General features: G+C 36.4%; 1 protein-coding gene across 2 annotated transcripts; it reads right to left on the bottom strand.

The window, feature by feature from the left end:
• Positions 1 to 1,094: 1,094 nt before the first annotated feature.
• On the bottom strand, positions 1,095 to 18,390 carry slc24a6a (solute carrier family 24 member 6a). Of its 2 annotated transcripts, none has more exons than XM_042770220.1 (17): positions 17,936 to 18,390; positions 12,765 to 12,860; positions 11,150 to 11,226; positions 10,225 to 10,299; positions 10,053 to 10,137; positions 9,873 to 9,976; positions 9,720 to 9,794; positions 9,537 to 9,562; positions 9,391 to 9,444; positions 9,080 to 9,222; positions 8,824 to 8,990; positions 5,283 to 5,568; positions 3,904 to 4,070; positions 3,685 to 3,799; positions 3,446 to 3,558; positions 2,922 to 2,987; positions 1,095 to 2,791 (listed from the first exon to the last, which is right to left on the bottom strand). In XM_042770220.1, the coding sequence occupies exons 1-17, from the start codon at positions 18,099 to 18,101 to the stop codon at positions 2,681 to 2,683; spliced, it is 1,926 nt and encodes a 641-aa protein (XP_042626154.1). In that variant the 5' UTR covers positions 18,102 to 18,390; the 3' UTR covers positions 1,095 to 2,680. The 2 variants fall into 2 exon arrangements, with proteins under 2 accessions (XP_042626154.1, XP_042626155.1); XM_042770221.1 differs by having other exon boundaries at positions 8,905 to 8,990.
• Positions 18,391 to 18,521: the final 131 nt, after the last annotated feature.

Genomic DNA, 18,521 nt, shown 5'->3' with positions numbered 1-18,521 from the left:
GAGCGGTGATGGATTATGTCGTCTCTGTGTTTCTGGAATTGCAGGTGGAAGTATTGGACTAACATTTCTCATCTTCCCCCATCTTTAATGGAAAAAAAAAACAGGAAGCACAAAAACAATGAGAACATAATTTATTTTGGGTGTACTTTGGAGAAAAACGAGATTTCAAAATACATATAAGAGTTTGATGGCTATGTTTTCTCAAACTAAATTTAGTTAACCAAAATTCTTATAAACTACATTTTATATACACATAATATACAGTACATTGTTCAAAAATGTAGGGTTGTATGATTTTTAATGTTTTTATTTTCTTATGCTCACCAAGGCAGCATTTATTTGATCAAAAATACAGTAAAAACAGTACGTAGTATAACAATTAAAGATAACTGTTTTCTATTTTAATATATTTTAAAATTTAATTTATTCCTGTAATGGCAAAGCTGAATTTCCACATGATCCTTCAGAAATTATACTAATGTGCTCATTTGATGCTTAAGAAATATTTCTTATTGTTAATTTGAAAACAGTTGTGCTGCTTTATGTTTTTGTGGATTTTTTTTCTTTCTAGAATTCATTGATAAATAGAAAGTTCGAAGTTCAAAATTCGAAAGAATGGTATTTATATAAAACAGAATCCTTTTGTAACATGATAAATGTCTTTAGTCATGTTTGATGCATCCTTGTTAGAAACAAAAATAAAAATAAAACACTAAGATTTACTGACCCCAAACATGAACAGTAGTGTACTTTATTAAATGTTGCTCTTGTTTTATTACTCTGCGCCTATTTAATTTTAAGAACCAGATGCAATTTTCTTATCAAATGTACTGTTGAATACTCTTCTGTCTTAACAGGTCAACACACATTGCTAGAACACATGGAAGATATAAACATTTATAATAAGTGTTAATCCACTCTAAAAACTGTAAATGTAAAAAACTATGTAACATACTTTCCTAAAAATGTTTCCAAATTGATGCTTATAAATATACTCTTAAGAAGAAGTCAGCATCTTGTGTTCAAAAAATGAAACTTTATTTGTGACACTTCCATAAGTTCAAGGGGAAGAATGCAGATGACTCATGATGAGCTGGGGTATTGCACAGACCTTGTTTTATTGCACTCAACAACATACAAATATCTTTAAGAATATAGACAGAACTGTAACAAATGGTAATGAGCTGCTTCATTGTGACTTCTAAAATGAAAACAAACAGGGAAGTTGTTCAACCGAAACATTCAGTTAACCAGTGGCATAATAAGATATTTAATCAATCAGGCTTTAACTTGTCAAGTCATTTACAATTTATTTCTCACATCAATTTAATGAACACATACTTTTTTTTATTGTGAGTGGTAAGAAGAAAATCTTCTAGACAAATTAAATATTTTTTTTGTTCATTAGTACTAAGAGAACTGCAAACCACAAGCAACAAAATTTTCAGGGCGGGACTTACTTAAATACATGTCTTTAAAAAATAAATATACAACAGAACTAAAACATAAGCACATTTATCAGGATAAGATGTCAAATGTCAAAAATAACTTTAAAGATACCTTTACAACAATTAAAACTGCTGTACCAGAATTAACCAAATTATTTCTGCTCAAACAGTGGAAGCCTTTGATTATGAACCTAATCTCTCTCTCTCTCTCTCTCTCTCTCTCTCTCTCTCTCTCTCTCTCTCTATATATATATATATTATAATTCATTATCTGTCCTGTAGACAGTATGCAATATATGATCATTGGAAAAAAATATAACTATATTGAGATTCCAAACAACTTCATTTGGTGCATTAAAAATGTTAAAAGCCTGTGTATAAAACAGTTCTTTGTGAATAATGGCTAAACATTGTTAAAGATTTAATTGATTGTTACTTTCTCATGTTCATATTCATAGTATTGCAATAGGGCACAAAAGTAATCTCATTACAACATAACAAAATCTGCAACAGACAGTGAAAGTGTCACTTTATATAAAACTATGTATGTTTGGTATGTAAACACTTACCAAAGACAGGGGATGTTTTTGGTTAATCAGTAATACTACAAGAAATATCTTCCAAAATACCAGAATACTTTCTTTTTCAAGGAACAAAACAAAAATGAACAAACTGCTCTTAAATATACTGAAACAGGAAAATCCTTGAATCCTAAAGCACAAATTTTGACAGACCTAAAGTCAAAAATAAATAAGGAAAAGTAATGCGATAAATTGAATGTTACAAGAGTTAACAGAATTCCTTTTTGTAATGTCATATTTTTCTTCATATCATGCTTGATTGTGACTATAAGATTTCAGAATAGAAATATGCAAAAGGTGAGGCTAGAGGAAGTCTCCTGTATGCTGTAAACATTTAATACCACTTGTATAAATTCATCACACCTTGTAATTGAAACTCTTTAAGAAGCTCTGTATGCTAAGAAATGTTTCAGAGGTACAGTATGAAATACAGTCTCCTTGAGTTTGGCAGCACTGTCTAGTGGGTGATTGGCTTAAAGCCGTGTGTAGAACCGACCGAAGCAGAGTCACGCTTCACAGTGTAACGCTCACTACTCTAGCCTCAAACCATGGCTGAAATAACCGCTACTAATATGGCAGTGACTGGGGGTAAAATATGATTATCTAGGTCTAAATCTACCCTACAGCTTAGCAAAACATGGAAAGTAGGATCTAGAGTTTCTCAAAGCAGATGGAGCAGAGCAGGAAGATGGCATACAGAAACATAAGCCCGAGGCCTAACCTCCGGTCCAGCCTCCAGTGGTTCAGGTGCACGCTCAGTACCTAGACAAATACATGGGCAAAGACAGACAGAAAACAAGCCATGTACATGCCATGACACAAAGATTACAAAATACGTAAAAGCATAAACATAAGATCAAGAGAGTTCCAAAATTATAAATGATGACCTTACAGTGAGAAAAACAGAAGCAAGAAGAAGAATCACCGAGTACACCAGCCCCTTACTGTTAATGAAGACCTGGAGGAAGATCGAGAGAGAATGCTGTAAGAATCAAAAGGATTTTTTGGTGCCACTCAAATTAAGCACACAGAACCAGGGTCATTATTGTTAATGAAAACTAAAACAAAAACTAATAAAAACTAATACTGAGAAAACACTTCACATCAAATATGGCCACTAAAACAGATACAAAAGCAAAAAGTAAAAGGAAAGAAAATGTTAAAATAAGATTGGGTATGAAATATAGTGGATCTTATGATTTTTAAAAGTTGCAAAAATAAATATATATATATAATTTGCTATAAATATTTATATCATATGCTACTAAATACATTTATTTATTTTGCCAATAAATATGTTTCTTATTGCTTAATTTAATGTAATATTTATTTTTTTGTCGACTGATCCACTATCAGAGAAAGAAAACATCAGTGACCACTGTGACCCATCCCTAGTTAAAATCAATAAAAACTCACCGTTGACCCATAATCAACCACTAGAGTGCGCAAAGCCCATGGGAAACCAAGACCCAGCAGAATGTCGAAGATGTTGCTGCCAATCGAGTTGGACACCGCCATGTCTCCCATACCTGCAGCACCAGACACATTCATTCATCTGACCAATCAAATGAACTTTACAAACATATTGATCTGATCTGATCTTTTAAAATTGAATATGTGGACAGGAAAAAGGAAGAGTGGGGTGATCTTAGCACCTTGACGGGCAACTATGAGACTAGCCATGCAGTCTGGGACACTGGTGCCTGCTGCTAGAAATGTAATACCCATGACAACATCTGGAATGTCCAGCGTAAAACTGATAATGGTGACCTGCAATAAAGACAATGTGTGTTATCAGCCCATCCTATCTTATACTGAGACATTGTCACATGATGTTTTCTCAGTGTCAATGAGCATTGAAGGGTTGATCTCACCATCCACACCATGAGGTAGGAGAACACGGCAATCCAGAGTGTTGAGGCCACAAAGGTTACCATGAACCAGCGCTCCCAGCGCGGCAAAACACAGTTGGGGACAGTGTAGTACAGAAGGCAGCCTAAGGGCCATGACAACGCCCACTTCACTTGCTCCCAGTGCCCCTCTGTTGATAAAAGTACTTCAAATCATTACCTCCTTTCATTCTAGGCTCCTTAACACCACCTACAGGACAAAGACAGTATCACATTTACGTAAAAAAAAAAAAGAGACAAAAGCTGTCACTGGGGCGGTACCCTTTCAGAAAGGTACTAATAATGTAATATTTATGCACTAATATGTAATTTATGTACTAATAGGTACTGATATGTACATTTAAGGTATTAATATGCACCCTTTTGAAAGCATATTGCCATAGGGACAGCTTTTATACCTTTGAGTATACCTAAAAATACCACCAACAGGACAAAGATAGTTTATACAGACAAAGGTACTTGGATTAAGTATTCATGATCTCTCTTTATTTGCCTTTTGTTATTCAAATGTTTCAAAGGTTTTCCTTTTGAGCTCTTCAAATTGCAATTTTCACCCTTATAGTCATCTTCAGTAAGATGTTCAATTGTTCAGCAGTGATGGAGTTCATTTGATTGCAAGCCGCATCAGCCCCGAGAGGTTTGAGTGCTCTCATCACTTTTCTATAATCATAACACCAGTGCTTTAATCTAAAATGCATGCCCCCATTACCTAGAAATGGCTCTCAGACTAATGGATTATGGTCCTTAAGGGGCCAAAAATGAAGGCCATTCTTCTAATCAGGATGTAGAAAAAAAAACTGGAGATGAATGAACCATAATAAACTCAATGTGTTGTCCCGTTATTCTGAATAATCTGAATAAGGGTTAAATATCATGTTTTGGAATCATTTATAAACATATCCACTAGGGGTGGGAGACTGTATGCCCCTTATGATGCGATTTGTTTTTGATTCAGGGAGTTTTAATCAAATTCCAAATTCATTCTGGATGAATCTAATTTATCAGCAACAGCACAGAGTGGCCTCAAGATTCCACATGTATGTGAACACACACAAACACACACACACACACAATTTCTGAGTGAAAATTGTTTCTGCACTAAGATTTTTTTCAGTGTATAAATGCATATAATATAATATAATATAATATAATATAATATAATATAATATAATATAATATAATATAAATAATATTTTCTTTAAAATATTCATGATAAAGAAACTATTCATGATAAAGAAATGGATGCTAATTAACTGGATGTTAATTTAATTTATGATTCTTTTGTGGATTGATCCAGAATTGTTTGAGAAAAAGTATGTGATTCATCCTTAATATTCACTCACCTGGCACAGTAAGAGGTCTGAAGTGTTGTTCCTCATCTGCCTCTTCCTCCTCGTCTTCCTCATCATCTTTAGGCTGTGTGTCCCCTATGTCTGCTACTCGTTCTAAATCCCCTCCTTGGCCCCTCGGTCTGGGTTCCTCCAGGGGTTGCGTTTCACTCTCAAGGGCCCCTCCATTCTCCAGACCCCAAGGAACCCCCTCCATGCCTGGACCATCTTGGCCAGGAGTGTCCCCTGCTCCGCTGCCACTGCTGTCTCCAGGGCTCCTGTTTCTAATCAGTCTCTGCCTCTGTTGATTATATGTGTGAGATGTGAGAGATGTACAGTCAGACACCGCAGGGTTGGAGAACAGGAGACCCAATGTGAACCCCTTTCAGAAGAATGAGATTCAGTTAGATGAGATATGGGGAGGACAGAGTTTCAGAGTCAAGCTTGCTGAACAAATCGCAAGACCAAGGTAAAGCACAGTCCATTAGAGTGTTGTAGAGATGACAAGCAAGAGCTGCAAGAGTCAAGCCAACAAGTAAGTCATGTGAATGACTGTAGATGGAATAAAGCATTTGCTCAAACAAACAACAGACTGGTTACGTACGGTTAAAGGGCTCTCAACAAAAATGGAAATTAGGAGTAGTGTCTGAGGATGCCTGAACCTAGGAATAAATACTATTGCTGACATTTGAAGAGTAAACTTTCGGTTATACAGGAAATAGCAGATGATCTAAGAATTGGATCAGTCACAAATCCTACCTGTTGCAGAAGTTACAGCTGAAGGGTCGTATTAACGAACCCACAGGACAGAGAAACCATAAATGAAATCTCTTTAATAATTCTCCAAGACAGCAATAATAATACATGAGCTTAAACTAACATGTTTCTCCTGAGAACAAAATTTTTTTTTTTACCTCTCCTAATTTTAGAATTGAATTTTTTCGATTTTTTTCTTATCTCAAAGGCAACATCTCATTTTAAGCATAAACCTCAAGAAGGGTTTTTTTTTTTTTTGCTCAAACTTTTTCTCTCAAACTTTTTGATTTATGCTTAAAACAAGGAAAACTCATTTTTAATGGAGAAAAAAATTCTAAATATGCTTTTTTAAAAGAATGTTATGCCTATACTCAGCAAGAATTCATAAAAGGTTGGATTAATTAAAGTTGACAGTAAAGACGTTTATGTTACAACTAGGGCTGGACAATATATCGAACGATATGACCATGTGCATCTCGTCAGTAAAGCCGGTTCCATGATTAGCGGTAAATCCCCATAACCTGCTTTCAAATGGAGCTGCAGTTAATACACAGAGCCGTAGTTCACTGAGAAGCTACGCTATATCGAGTTCATTATAATATTATAATATGTTACAACATATTTCTTTTTAAAATTAATTCTGTTCTTTTGAAATTTACTGAGTAGCACAGCTGTTTTCAACATTGATAATAAAAGAAATGTAAGAAAGACAACAACCGAAATTAATAATAATAAAAAAAAAATTCTGAAGGACCACATGACACTGAAGACTAGAGAAAATATGTTGCTGAAAATTAAGCTTTGCTATTGCAGGAAAAAATTATATTAAAATATATGAATATACAAAACAGTTACTGTTTTTACTCTATTTGTGATCAAATAAATACAGCTTTGGTGAGTATGAGAGACTACTTTCAAAAACATTTAAAAAAAATCTTATCAACCCCAAACTTTTGAACAGTAATGTATTCTCTTGCTCTAGTCTTAATGTCTTATAAATTTTATTTCTCAAATTAATTGTATTTTGTTTTAAGGACATTGGAATATTTACTGGAAAACAAGACAAAAAAAGATTCTGAAAAAAAAAAGTATTTTGAGAAAAAGTTGATACACTAATAAAGAATAAATTGGAACTCTAATACACTGAACAAAATTATAAACGCAACACTTTTGTTTTTGCCCCCATTTTTCATGAGCTGAACTCCATCCTATGTACACAAAAGGCCTATTTCTCTCAAATATTGTTCACAAATCTGTCTAAATCTGTATTAGTGAGCACTTCTCCTTTGCTGAGATAAGACAGCATTATTATTGCACAGGTGTGCCTTAGGCTGGCCACAATAAAAGGCCACACTAAAATGTGCAGTTTTACTGTATTGGGGGGTCCGAAAACCAGTCAGTATCTGGTGTGACCACTATTTGCCTCACGCAGTGCAACATATCTCCTTCGTATAGAGTTGATCAGGTTGTTGATTGTGGCCTGTAGAATGTTGGTCCACTCCTCTTCAATGGCTGTGCGAAGTTGCTGGATATTGGCAGGAACTCAAATACGCTGTCATATACGCCAATCCAGAGCATCCCAAACATGCTCAATGGGTGAAATGTCCGGTGAGTATGCTGGCCATGCAAGAACTGGGATGTTTTCAGCTTCCAGAAATTGTGTACAGATCCTTGCAACATGGGGCCGTGCATTATCATGCTGCAACATGAGGTGATGGTAGTGGATGAATGGCACAACAATGGGCCTCAGGATCTTGTCATGGTATCTCTGTGCATTCAAAATGCCATCAATAAAATGCACCTGTGTTCGTTGTCCATTACATATGCCTGCCCATACCATAACCCCACCACCACCCATGGGCCACTCGATGACATCAGCAAACCACTCACCCACACGACGCCATACAGGCTGTCTGCCATCTGCCTTGTACAGTGAAAACCGGGATTCATCCATGAAGAGAACACCTCTCCAAAGTGCCAGACGCCATTGAATGTGAGTCGGTTACGATGAAGAACTACAGTTAGGTCGAGACCCCAATGAGGATGATGAGCATGCAGATGAGCTTCCATGAGACGGTTTCTGACAGTTTGTGCAGAAAATATTTGGTTATGCAAACCGATTGTTGCAGCAGCTGTCCCAGTGGCTCAGATGATCTTGGAGGTGAAGATGCTGGATGTGGAGGTCCTGGGCTGGTGTGGATACACGTGGTCTGTGGTTGTGAGGCCGGTTGGATGTAATGCCAAATTCTCTGAAACGCCTTTGGAGATGGCTTATGGTAGAGAAATGAACATTTAATTAACTGGCAACAGCTCTGGTGGACATTCCTGGATTCAGCATGCCAATTGCATGCTCCCTCAAAACTTGCGACATCTGTGGCATTGTGCTGTGTGATAAAACTGCACATTTTAGAGTGGCCTTCTATTGTGGCCAGCCTAAGGCACACCTGTGCAATAATCATGATGTCTAATCAGCATCTTGAAATGCCACACCTGTGAGGTGGATGGATTATCTTGGCAAAGGAGAAGTGCTCACTAACACAGATTTAGACAGATTTGTTAACAATATTTGAGAGAAATAGGCCTTTTGTGTACATAGAAAAAGTCTAAGATCTTTGAGCTCAGCTCGTGAAAAATTGGGAGCAAAAACAAAAGTGTTGTGTTTATAATTTTGTTCAGTGTAGCTTCCTATAATTCATACAGTCCATCAAATAAGCCTGATAGTTCATATTCTTGGTTGAGAAACGGAGGTGCTGTTGTCCCATCCAGACATGCACAAAGCGAGCAAGCATCTAGCCAGTACCTCAGTGATGAGCATGCGTCCGGCCATGCTGAGGCGAGTGCGGGGGGAGAAGTGGGGCGTGATCATGACACGGAGGCTTGCCTCTGAGAAAGAGAACTGGTGAGGGTGTAGACTAATCAACTCATCCACCATCACCACCGGGGAGTCCTGGCCACCCGCATTCTGACCTGAGAGAGAGAGAGAGAGAGACGTGACACTTTATAATGCACAAACACACAGTATGATCCGCATAGCTCCACCCTCCACCCACACACACCTTTCTTCAAGAGGATCATGGAGGTGTCACAGTGTGAGCTTGCCTCTCCTACCGACACATCTCTGTGCAGATTGCTCACCAAACACGGCTGACGTTGGATACCAAACCTCTGCTCCACCCAGCCCCAAATCTGACTGTTAAACCTTGAAAAGAACACACAGAAACTCATATTACATCATGTGAAAATTACATGTATGTTAAAAATAAATAAACATACAGTTTACTGTTTGCAGTATATAGTACAATATATCTAGCATGACTTACATTTTGACTCTTCTTGTATATAATAAATAAACATGTTAAATACTCACTTCATGATAAGGATGTAAACTCCATACATTGATATGAGCATTATAGTCTCCCACCTGCAACAGTTATATTATATGATAAAGCCCAGTACACTTAAATGTCAATGAGCATTATTACACCTCCTTTATGATGATTTCAGTACACTTACCAAATGACTTTGTCATCATATATGATCTAAAATACACACACACACACACACACACACACACACACACACACACACACACACACACACACACACACACACACACACACACACAAAAGAACACACAAAAAGAAATTAGGGTTGACTATAAATTCAACCTACAGATACAGTCATACTCATGCTTACCAGAATCAAGGCCAACACAGAGAGGATGTAGTAGATAGAGTCACGGAAGAGCGGCCACCAGGTCAGGGTGATGGTCTGTGAAGCAGGAACCGTGGAATGTCACGAGAATCTGTAATGTTTCATATTTAATGTAATAAAATATGCATATACTACCTGTCCAGCAAATATTCCGCAAACTCCGATGATGACCAGGATGTTGAAGACAGCTGATCCCACAATAGTTCCCACCCCCAGGTCTCCCTTGGTGATGAACACACCTGATATGAAGAGACAATTACTTATTGACAATTTATTTACAGCAACAGCTTATTGAAACATTGCTAGAGGTCTGACCAATCAAAGATGTGAAAAGCTCAGGGGCGGAGCTGCCTGCTGCCATAAAAGTGGCACCTGCAACATCCTCACTGAGGTGCAGATTCTGAAAATACAAACTCCAGCTCAGAATATGCTCTGATGTTTCCCAGGAACACTGAGATTCCTGCCAGTAGGAACAAACTGCACTCACCTCACAGATTTTTTCCAGAGAGGGGACAAAGTAGACATCGCAGACAATAGCAAGGGCATAAAACATGTAAACTGTCTGTGGTCACAAGAGCACACAATAGACAGTTCAGCAGAGATCCATTACTTAACATTTACAAACACCAATTTGATAGCACAAGACCAATAACAGTGCTATCAAAGACTGTACTGAATTAAGTCTTTCAGCTTTAGTTATATCATTATTTTGAATTTTGCTATGCATCCAGTAAACAACTATGTTTGTCTAATCAAATTACAAACTATAATTCTGCAAGTTTAACTAGAATGCAAGTACAAATTAAAACTTCTACTAAAACAAATAAAAAATGGAATGTACACTCTACTTTGGGGTCGGTTATTTTTTAAAATCTCTAATGCTCACCAAAGCTGAATTTATTTGATCAGAAATACAGTTAAAATGGTAATTTTGTTATAAAAACATGTGGTTATACTGTGAATTATTACTAAAATTTTAAATAACTATTTTTTATTTGAATATATTTTAAAATGTAATTTATTACAGATGGCAAAGCTGAATTTTCAGAATCATTACTCCAGTCTTCAGTGTCACATGATCCTTCAGAAATCATTCCAATATGCTGGTTTGGTGCTGAAGAAAAACTTCATATTAATATTAATGTAAAAAACAAACCAGATTTTTTTTTCTTGTGCAAATCATAATACATATGTTTAGAATTCTCTGATGAATAGAACGTTCAAAGTACAGTATTTATTTCATACAGAGATTTTCTTTACAGTCACATCTGACCAGTTTAATGCATCCTTGCTGAATAAAAATAGTCTTTCAAAAAAATAAAAATCTTATTCTCCCTAAACTTTTGAACAGTCGTGTACTTTGTATTATCATACAGTTCTCTGTATTTCTCACTGTACTTTGATATACCTACACAAAACACATGCAGTAGAATTGCCCCATGCCTCCTCTGTCCCTTAGTGAAGATGTCCTCTGGAAATTCATGGATAGCTGGGTGGAAAAGTGAACATTTTAGAGTATAGAAACAGGGGTTAAAAGACCACCGGGAATACAGCATAGAGAAACTGTGCAATCATGCTTACATTAAAGGTCACATAAGATCAAGGTTTCGCATCTGACAGCGCAGTGGCTATTAAACCTCATTCTGTTTTACCTAGCATTTCCTGGCCTTAAAAAATTGGGGCTGACATGGTAAGATCTAACCACACATTCAGATGTATATTGCGGTAGGGGAAAAAACAAACAATAAGAAGAAAATATAAACTGTATTTAATCCGTGAATACACAGATCTATCTAGTGTTGTACTTTCTTACTTCACTGATGTAGTCCATATCAAGGCAATGCGCTCCATTTAACTTAAGGTTGTTAAGAAGCTTTTATCCGTGGTAACTAAGTGGCAATTCAATTGACCAGCCTTTTAGCTAATCTGTAATAGAGAGGCCAGGAAGAGTGGGCCTAGTTAAATTGGAGGACTGGTGATACTTTAGCTCACAGCTTCTTGAGATGCTATCAGCGTGAAGACGGTTCTTGCTCTGACTGCCTTAAAGAGGGCACCTGTCTAATAAACAGCCATGAAATAAAGAGAAGAGGGAGAAAATGACACCCCTTTAAATGCACAGATTAATAACAATCACAGCTTTTCTGTTTTTCCAGCTTCCCACATTTTGAAAATGTATAGAATTTGCTTCTTTTTAAATTCTATTCTAAACTGAATCTCATAAATCAGAAGGATTTATAAATGATTAAAGGGGTGCAATGATTTGAAGAGCTTTTAGAGCATTGCATTTTATTACATTTGTCTTCCAAAATCAATCTGCTCAGTCTACGCTACCGCTGATATCTTAGTTAGCTGTTTTTAAACATTTTTATTTTCCAAAAAGCATTCTAAACAACTTTCAATATACAGTAATAATAGATAAGCATAGATAATAACATATACAGATGAAGCATTAAATATCAATAAAAAATTTAATAACTTGTGATGGATGAACAGTGCAAGCAAATAATGGCAATATTTTCTCTGCATTACAAAAAATAATCTTAAATGTGTTTTACATGATTGAAGTGAATCGTATGCAGTCTGTAAAATATAATTAACATCACTGAAAATATTATTATGTGTAAAATTCAAGAAGAGTTGCAACCTACACAAGGCACTGAAAACTGTTTTGGTGAGAAAGTGAGTGAGATGGATGGTGGAAGAGGAAAAAATAAAACAAATGAAAAAGAGAAACACCTCTGGGGATGAGTGATTTGTGGAGTTGATTGAAGAAAAAAAAGGGCATATGACGTATCTCTCTAAAGTGGCACACTTTGAATGCTTAAAACAGACTATCCTCTGTTCTGAAATTAGAGATTCCGTTGCTTAGTAACACAAGCCTCAAAGGGGGCTTGACTATGAAGAGGGCACCTGTCTGCATCATTTCACAGAATGAGGAGGCAGGGGAAAGATAGCGAGATATGGAGAGATGTGATACAGAGAGACAGGCGAATAATAAGAGAGAGAACTGCTCAGGGTTTCACTCACCAGCTCTGGGTGTACTTGATGTCTGGTTCTCCTCTATGATCTGCTGGGTTAGTTTACGCCGGGCCCAGGTCAAGTCCGAATCCTCTTTGGAATGGGCTGTAAAAACACAAAACACATGTTCACCTTTATCTTTTTAACTGTTTTAACTTAGTTATTGATTGATTTATTTAAAGACATTACATTGGCCCAAATTTTGCTGTTCAAGACAATTTATACCTAACATATAATTATTAATACTATTAAATATTTAAATAAAATTATTAATATAATCAATATTATTAATTAGATAAACCAATATTTTATATATAACCATAATTCTCTTGTTACACCATCATTACAGTGCAATAGGGATGTAATGATGCACCCCGAGCCGGCTAAAAATCTGTAAAAAAAAAAATCTGTGATGATTCAAGTCGGTTGAGATGCTAAGCGAATCGCAATACAACTGGGGATGGGGGTTTATATGAATCTCTCTCTGAGAGGAATTGACAGTCTTCAGTAAAGTTTAGATGGCTTGCCTCTGTATAATGCATATTAATGTAGTGTTTATAAGTGCAGCACTGCTTTGTTTACAGCAGTAGCCAAGGGAACGCTATATTGTGGCATATTGTTATGAAACTTATTGTTTCATAAGCCCACCTACTGTCAGAATTTGCATTTTAATTCAGCATGTCTGCTGTTGTTTCATCCTGATGTTTTATGCAGTAGAGTTTCACACAGTTAAAGTCAGATCATTCTGTTTTTGCTTCCAAATTATACAATCTAATTTAAATCAAAAACTGCTCATGCTGTATGCAGAATCTTTGTTTGGATTGTGATTAAAATGCAGTGGTTGCCTCTAATTTTAAATGGAAAAAGCACAGGCAAAGCCTAGTTTGTTTATATCAAGAGATTTCTTTTAATGGTATTATTTATTTAATTGACTTGGGATTTGTTTAACAATTTAATTTTGCTATTTGACATATTTCAATTTCACAAAGAAATGTGTAGCATTTTGTCTGAAAAATAATAAAAGGACAACTTTTCATTTATAATTTGTCTTAAATTTTTGTTCTAAAAATCATGAGAAAATTGTATCGTGAAATCAGTATTGTGAATCGTATCGCATCGTGAGTTGAGTGAATCTTTACAACCCTACAGTGCAGGGTCCAAAAGTCTGGTAAAAAATACTTTTATTTTGCATTCTTTTCTAAATTAAGAATTATATAATACATTCAATTACTTAAATAATTAATAATTTTCTGAGTTTTGGACACGCTGTATTAAACTTGAACTCCAACTCATTTAAAAATAGGCAAAAGATTGAGGCAATCAGAATGCTTCCTTCCCTCCTCTCAAGTTCCCATGGAAACCTGATCCAAAAGCAGTGTTTAATGAGTGGTATGGAACTGGCATTGAGCCCAGAGAGGATGTGGTTTACCAAAGAAATAAATGACAAAGATAGTTCTCATTTGCATATGCAAACTAATCAGTTCCAAATATAACTGCAATAGGCAAAATGCCTGCATATCAGAATATGTAGACAGAATGTAGACATATAGACAATGGCATTGATAGTAGTGATGGATAAAATTCAAGATGCATGATTGACACATAACTGTAAACTATATATTTGAAAATTACTTTTTTATATATTTTAATATATTTTTTTTTTTCAAATGATGGGTTGCCTGTTATTTTTTTGTGATCGTCACCAAATACAGAGCAGTCAATTGTTGATCACCTAGGTGTTTCGACATCCACTTATGGTTTCTTCGGTTTTTAACGCATCTGTGGATCCACATCTAAACCTGCATTGTTCATGACATGGTGATGTTACAGTCTATTATTAAAGTGAAGCTCCAGTTACTAAAAATTCACACTCATTTCTTTCAGCTCTAGATTCCAATGGCACTTTTTTAGGAGCTGCTTAACATTCAAACTCAGCCTCCCAGAGGAACTCATTACTCACACAGACAAAGGTGGAAAAGTTAAAGTCACTGTGAAAAGATCAAATACGCAACACAGAATGGCGACGCAGAAGCAGGTCACATTGTACATTCATTTCTGTCAGCATCCGTTTGTGCTTTTCCTCTTTACCTATGATCGGCCACTTCTGTTCAGGTTTTTAAATCTTTAGTAAAGACATATATTTTTAAAAAGGCTTATGGGCTGGAGTAACTGCTGTATACAGTTTTACTGTGTGTATATTTAGTGTTGTGTATTACTTATGTAACCTTTTTTATTGTAAATTAGTTTTAGGGTTATTGGCTTAATTCTACTTCTCTGTGCAGCACTTTGGTCGGCTCTGTCGTTTTTAAATGTGCTATATAAATAAATGAAACCTCTGGTACAGCTCAATCACTAGTTGATGTCCTGATGTGGAACATGCTATACTCAATCATAAACAGCTTTTCCTCAAACTTTTATTACATAACCAGCTTTTATCAGCTCATATTAATTATGAGATGGAAGTTTTGTAAAAAAAATTTAACCATTTGTCACTCAAGTGAAGGCAAAAAGGTCATTAAAAATGGTACAAAATTAAAAGCAAATGGTAAAACCTACATTTTGGACAACTTATAGTACTTAATCTTAAAGGGGTCATGAACTGAGACATAAAAAATCCCTTTTGACATATAAAAGTTCATTGTATTATAAAAACATCTTGTAATATTCATAACTCAAAACCTTCTTGTTAGTCTAAAAACAGCTTAAATTGAAGCCAGTCTGCCAAAACAGGTGGTTGAATGTGCCACTTTATGACCTTATAGTGTGGCTAAACCCCGCCTCCCAGAAGATCAATGTCTGCTTCTACATCACTGCCTGTTTAGCTCCGCCCACCGATTCATGCATGTGGTGTAAATAACAAGAGAGGCAAATTCAGGTCTATGTAGAAACCAAATGATAAATACGGCTCCGAAGTCAACAAGACACTGTACAGTGCCAAGTACAGGTATTTACAGGGTGTTATGTCCAGATGAACGCAGACGATAATGTAAATTATGTCCATGATAAATGTACATAAATGGCAGCTAACATGTCCCATTTCCCTTGCTCGTTGTCAGACAGCTAAATGCATGGCTTGGGTATGTTTGGATTATTTAATTAGTATTTTATTAATTTTCTGGAATGCTTTTTATAGTGTTGTTAAACAATTTAGGTGTTTGTTTTTATTTTATTAACTCAAAATAGCATCTGATGTGCTTTATGTTTACTGTTTTTCCAGCATGCTTGCATCTTATCTATCTAAGTTTGTGTGTTGTCGCTTTGTGTGCTTGCATGGCTAATAGTGGAAATGTTATTTGATGTTATTGAGTTATTGTGCTGATGTTTTGTTGTTTTTGTTGTTATTTTAAACATCTTGCCAAAGGACTGCAGTTGAAAATTATCCAGCTGGCTAACACTGGCACATTTACAGAAATGTTGATGAATGTGTGTTGTCCTTTAAAGAAAGAAAGAAAGAAAGAAAGAGTTGTGGAGAAACAGTCTTTTCATCGCGTTCCTTCTGATCCCAACATTAGGAAATAGTGGATGAACTTTATTTTTAATGAAGATCCAGACTGTGTCAGTAAGAACTTGGTCCTTTGTTCACTTCAAACCGCGGATTCGTCTGCAAACAAAGTACAATTGAACACAGGATTTTCAGAAAGACTGAAACTTAAAGATGATGTTGTGGCGACTATTGGATCCGATGTCACAACACACAAGTGTGAGTAACGGTTTTCATTACGTGCTTACTATTGCTTTGTCTGTTATTACATATCATTTGATATGTACTGAGTATTTATGCATTTTTAAGCTAAATCACAGCAGCATCCAAGGATGTCTGGAGTCAAACATACACAACTGTTAGCCAATCACAGCAGTGGGCATTTACTTCCGAGTCTTAAATCCGCCACGCCTATTAAACAGAGCATTCCGATGAGGGGGTCAAAACAGGACAGAAAATAGTCTATTACTTAAGATTATAAGTGGACCTCAGAGAACAGTACAAAATATTTTCAAAAAGTCAGTTCATGACCCCTTTAAAAAGTTCATCCATTTACTCACCCTGATTTCATTCCAATCTTTCTTTCTTCTATGATACCCAATAAAAAATATTTGGATTCCAAACAGTATTGGACCCCAATGATTTTCAGTGTGGGGGGATTCTGCTCCATGTTTGAAATGACAAGAGGATGAGCAAATATTGACAGAATTTTCACTTTTGTGTGGATTACTCCTTTATACCATTTAAGTGTCATAAAAAGGCCATTTAAAGCTCCATAGTGCTCCATGTAAGAACTTCAATTACAAGCAAAGTCGGTATCACTAAAAATGGAATGTGATGAAATGGACTCAGCTGAACTGATCTTCTTTGATGTCTGAAGAACTTCTAAACCCCTGCTAATTTAACCCTTCAACCTTTAGAGATGAGTAATATTGAAAATCCAAGACACAGGTGTGATGTCCAGGTAACAATGCTCTTAAGGTTCTGAAGAGGTCACTGTGTAATATGTCAAGCTGAAGAAGCTGTCACAGTCATGCCCTTTAGAGACAGCCAATTATGTGCCTGCCATGGTCTGCCACCCATGCAGTCCCTGCTGCTCCTCCACTACAGCTTTTGCCGTTTTAAAATGATGCTTTAAAATGAATGACACAAAGACACTGAGTAATCAGCATCCTCTTCATAAGTGGCGAACCTATTCAGCGACTTAAAGTAAATTTCTGACGCTGTAACTTTGTGATCAATCTGTTTAGATTTGTCGCAAACAAATTGAATTTTGGCTCCTCAAATACCCAACAGACATTTAAGATTTTTAAAAAACATTTTTTTTAAAAAATATTATTGTAGTATTTTTGAGAACCCCCGAACAATTTGTTTTGACTTCAGGGAATTGACTCCGGCAATTCTCACCCGGTTCCTTATTCCTATAGTGGGACTAATAATGCATGCACGCTACTATTGCTGCTCATGTGGTTGATTCACAGACATATTGCATAACATAAACACATTAATAGGCTATAATAGAAACTCGTCAATTAATAATGAATCTTCCACATCTCCACAATGAAAAACACTCAAAAGGATGATATTCATACATAGCCTATATATTGCACAGCGGTAAAACGCTACATACGCACAAACACTGAGAAAAATATTTATCAATACTAGCAGCAGAAAGACTTGTGGTAATGAATAAACGCACCTGTTACATGAAGGATTTGAGCGAAGCAGGTGACTGCGATGATCCCGACAGCACACATGAAGAGCCGATAGAAGAGCCGCTGCCGCCTGGATGCCAACACCGCCTTCATCCCTCCACCACACCTCTCAAAACATGTCCATCCAAGAGAGAAGCCCTCTTCTTTCATTCACACCACCTATATTGGCCTTTCTTTTCAACATACGGCGGACTAGCTTGCTTAAGTTCAGCCATACGTCTGTCGCCGCAGCATCCTATCGCTTCAATAAAGACACACAATCATCGTTCACGTAACGATATTGACCCCTTCCGGAATTTTAGTGATATAAAGTTGCAACGAAAATGTCTTAAACTGTTGCAGAGCACGAAAAAAATAGAAATATTCAAATGTTTTCACGTATTGTCTCAGCTTATAAGCATTCTAATCACACCCACCTCCATCCGTGTCCCTCTCTCTCGCGCTCTCTCCTCCCTACACAAGGCGCTCGACTCCGTCACCGAGGGGGTCTCCCAGACGCACAACTGCGCCCTCATGCAGGGTTCACAATAATAACAACACCCTCGTCCAGCTCGGGGAAATCAGCCCAGT

This window comes from Cyprinus carpio, chromosome A14 (genome assembly GCF_018340385.1).
Source record: "Cyprinus carpio isolate SPL01 chromosome A14, ASM1834038v1, whole genome shotgun sequence".
Classification (NCBI taxonomy): domain Eukaryota; kingdom Metazoa; phylum Chordata; class Actinopteri; order Cypriniformes; family Cyprinidae; genus Cyprinus; species Cyprinus carpio.
This window is presented reverse-complemented; position numbering and strand designations above follow the sequence as displayed.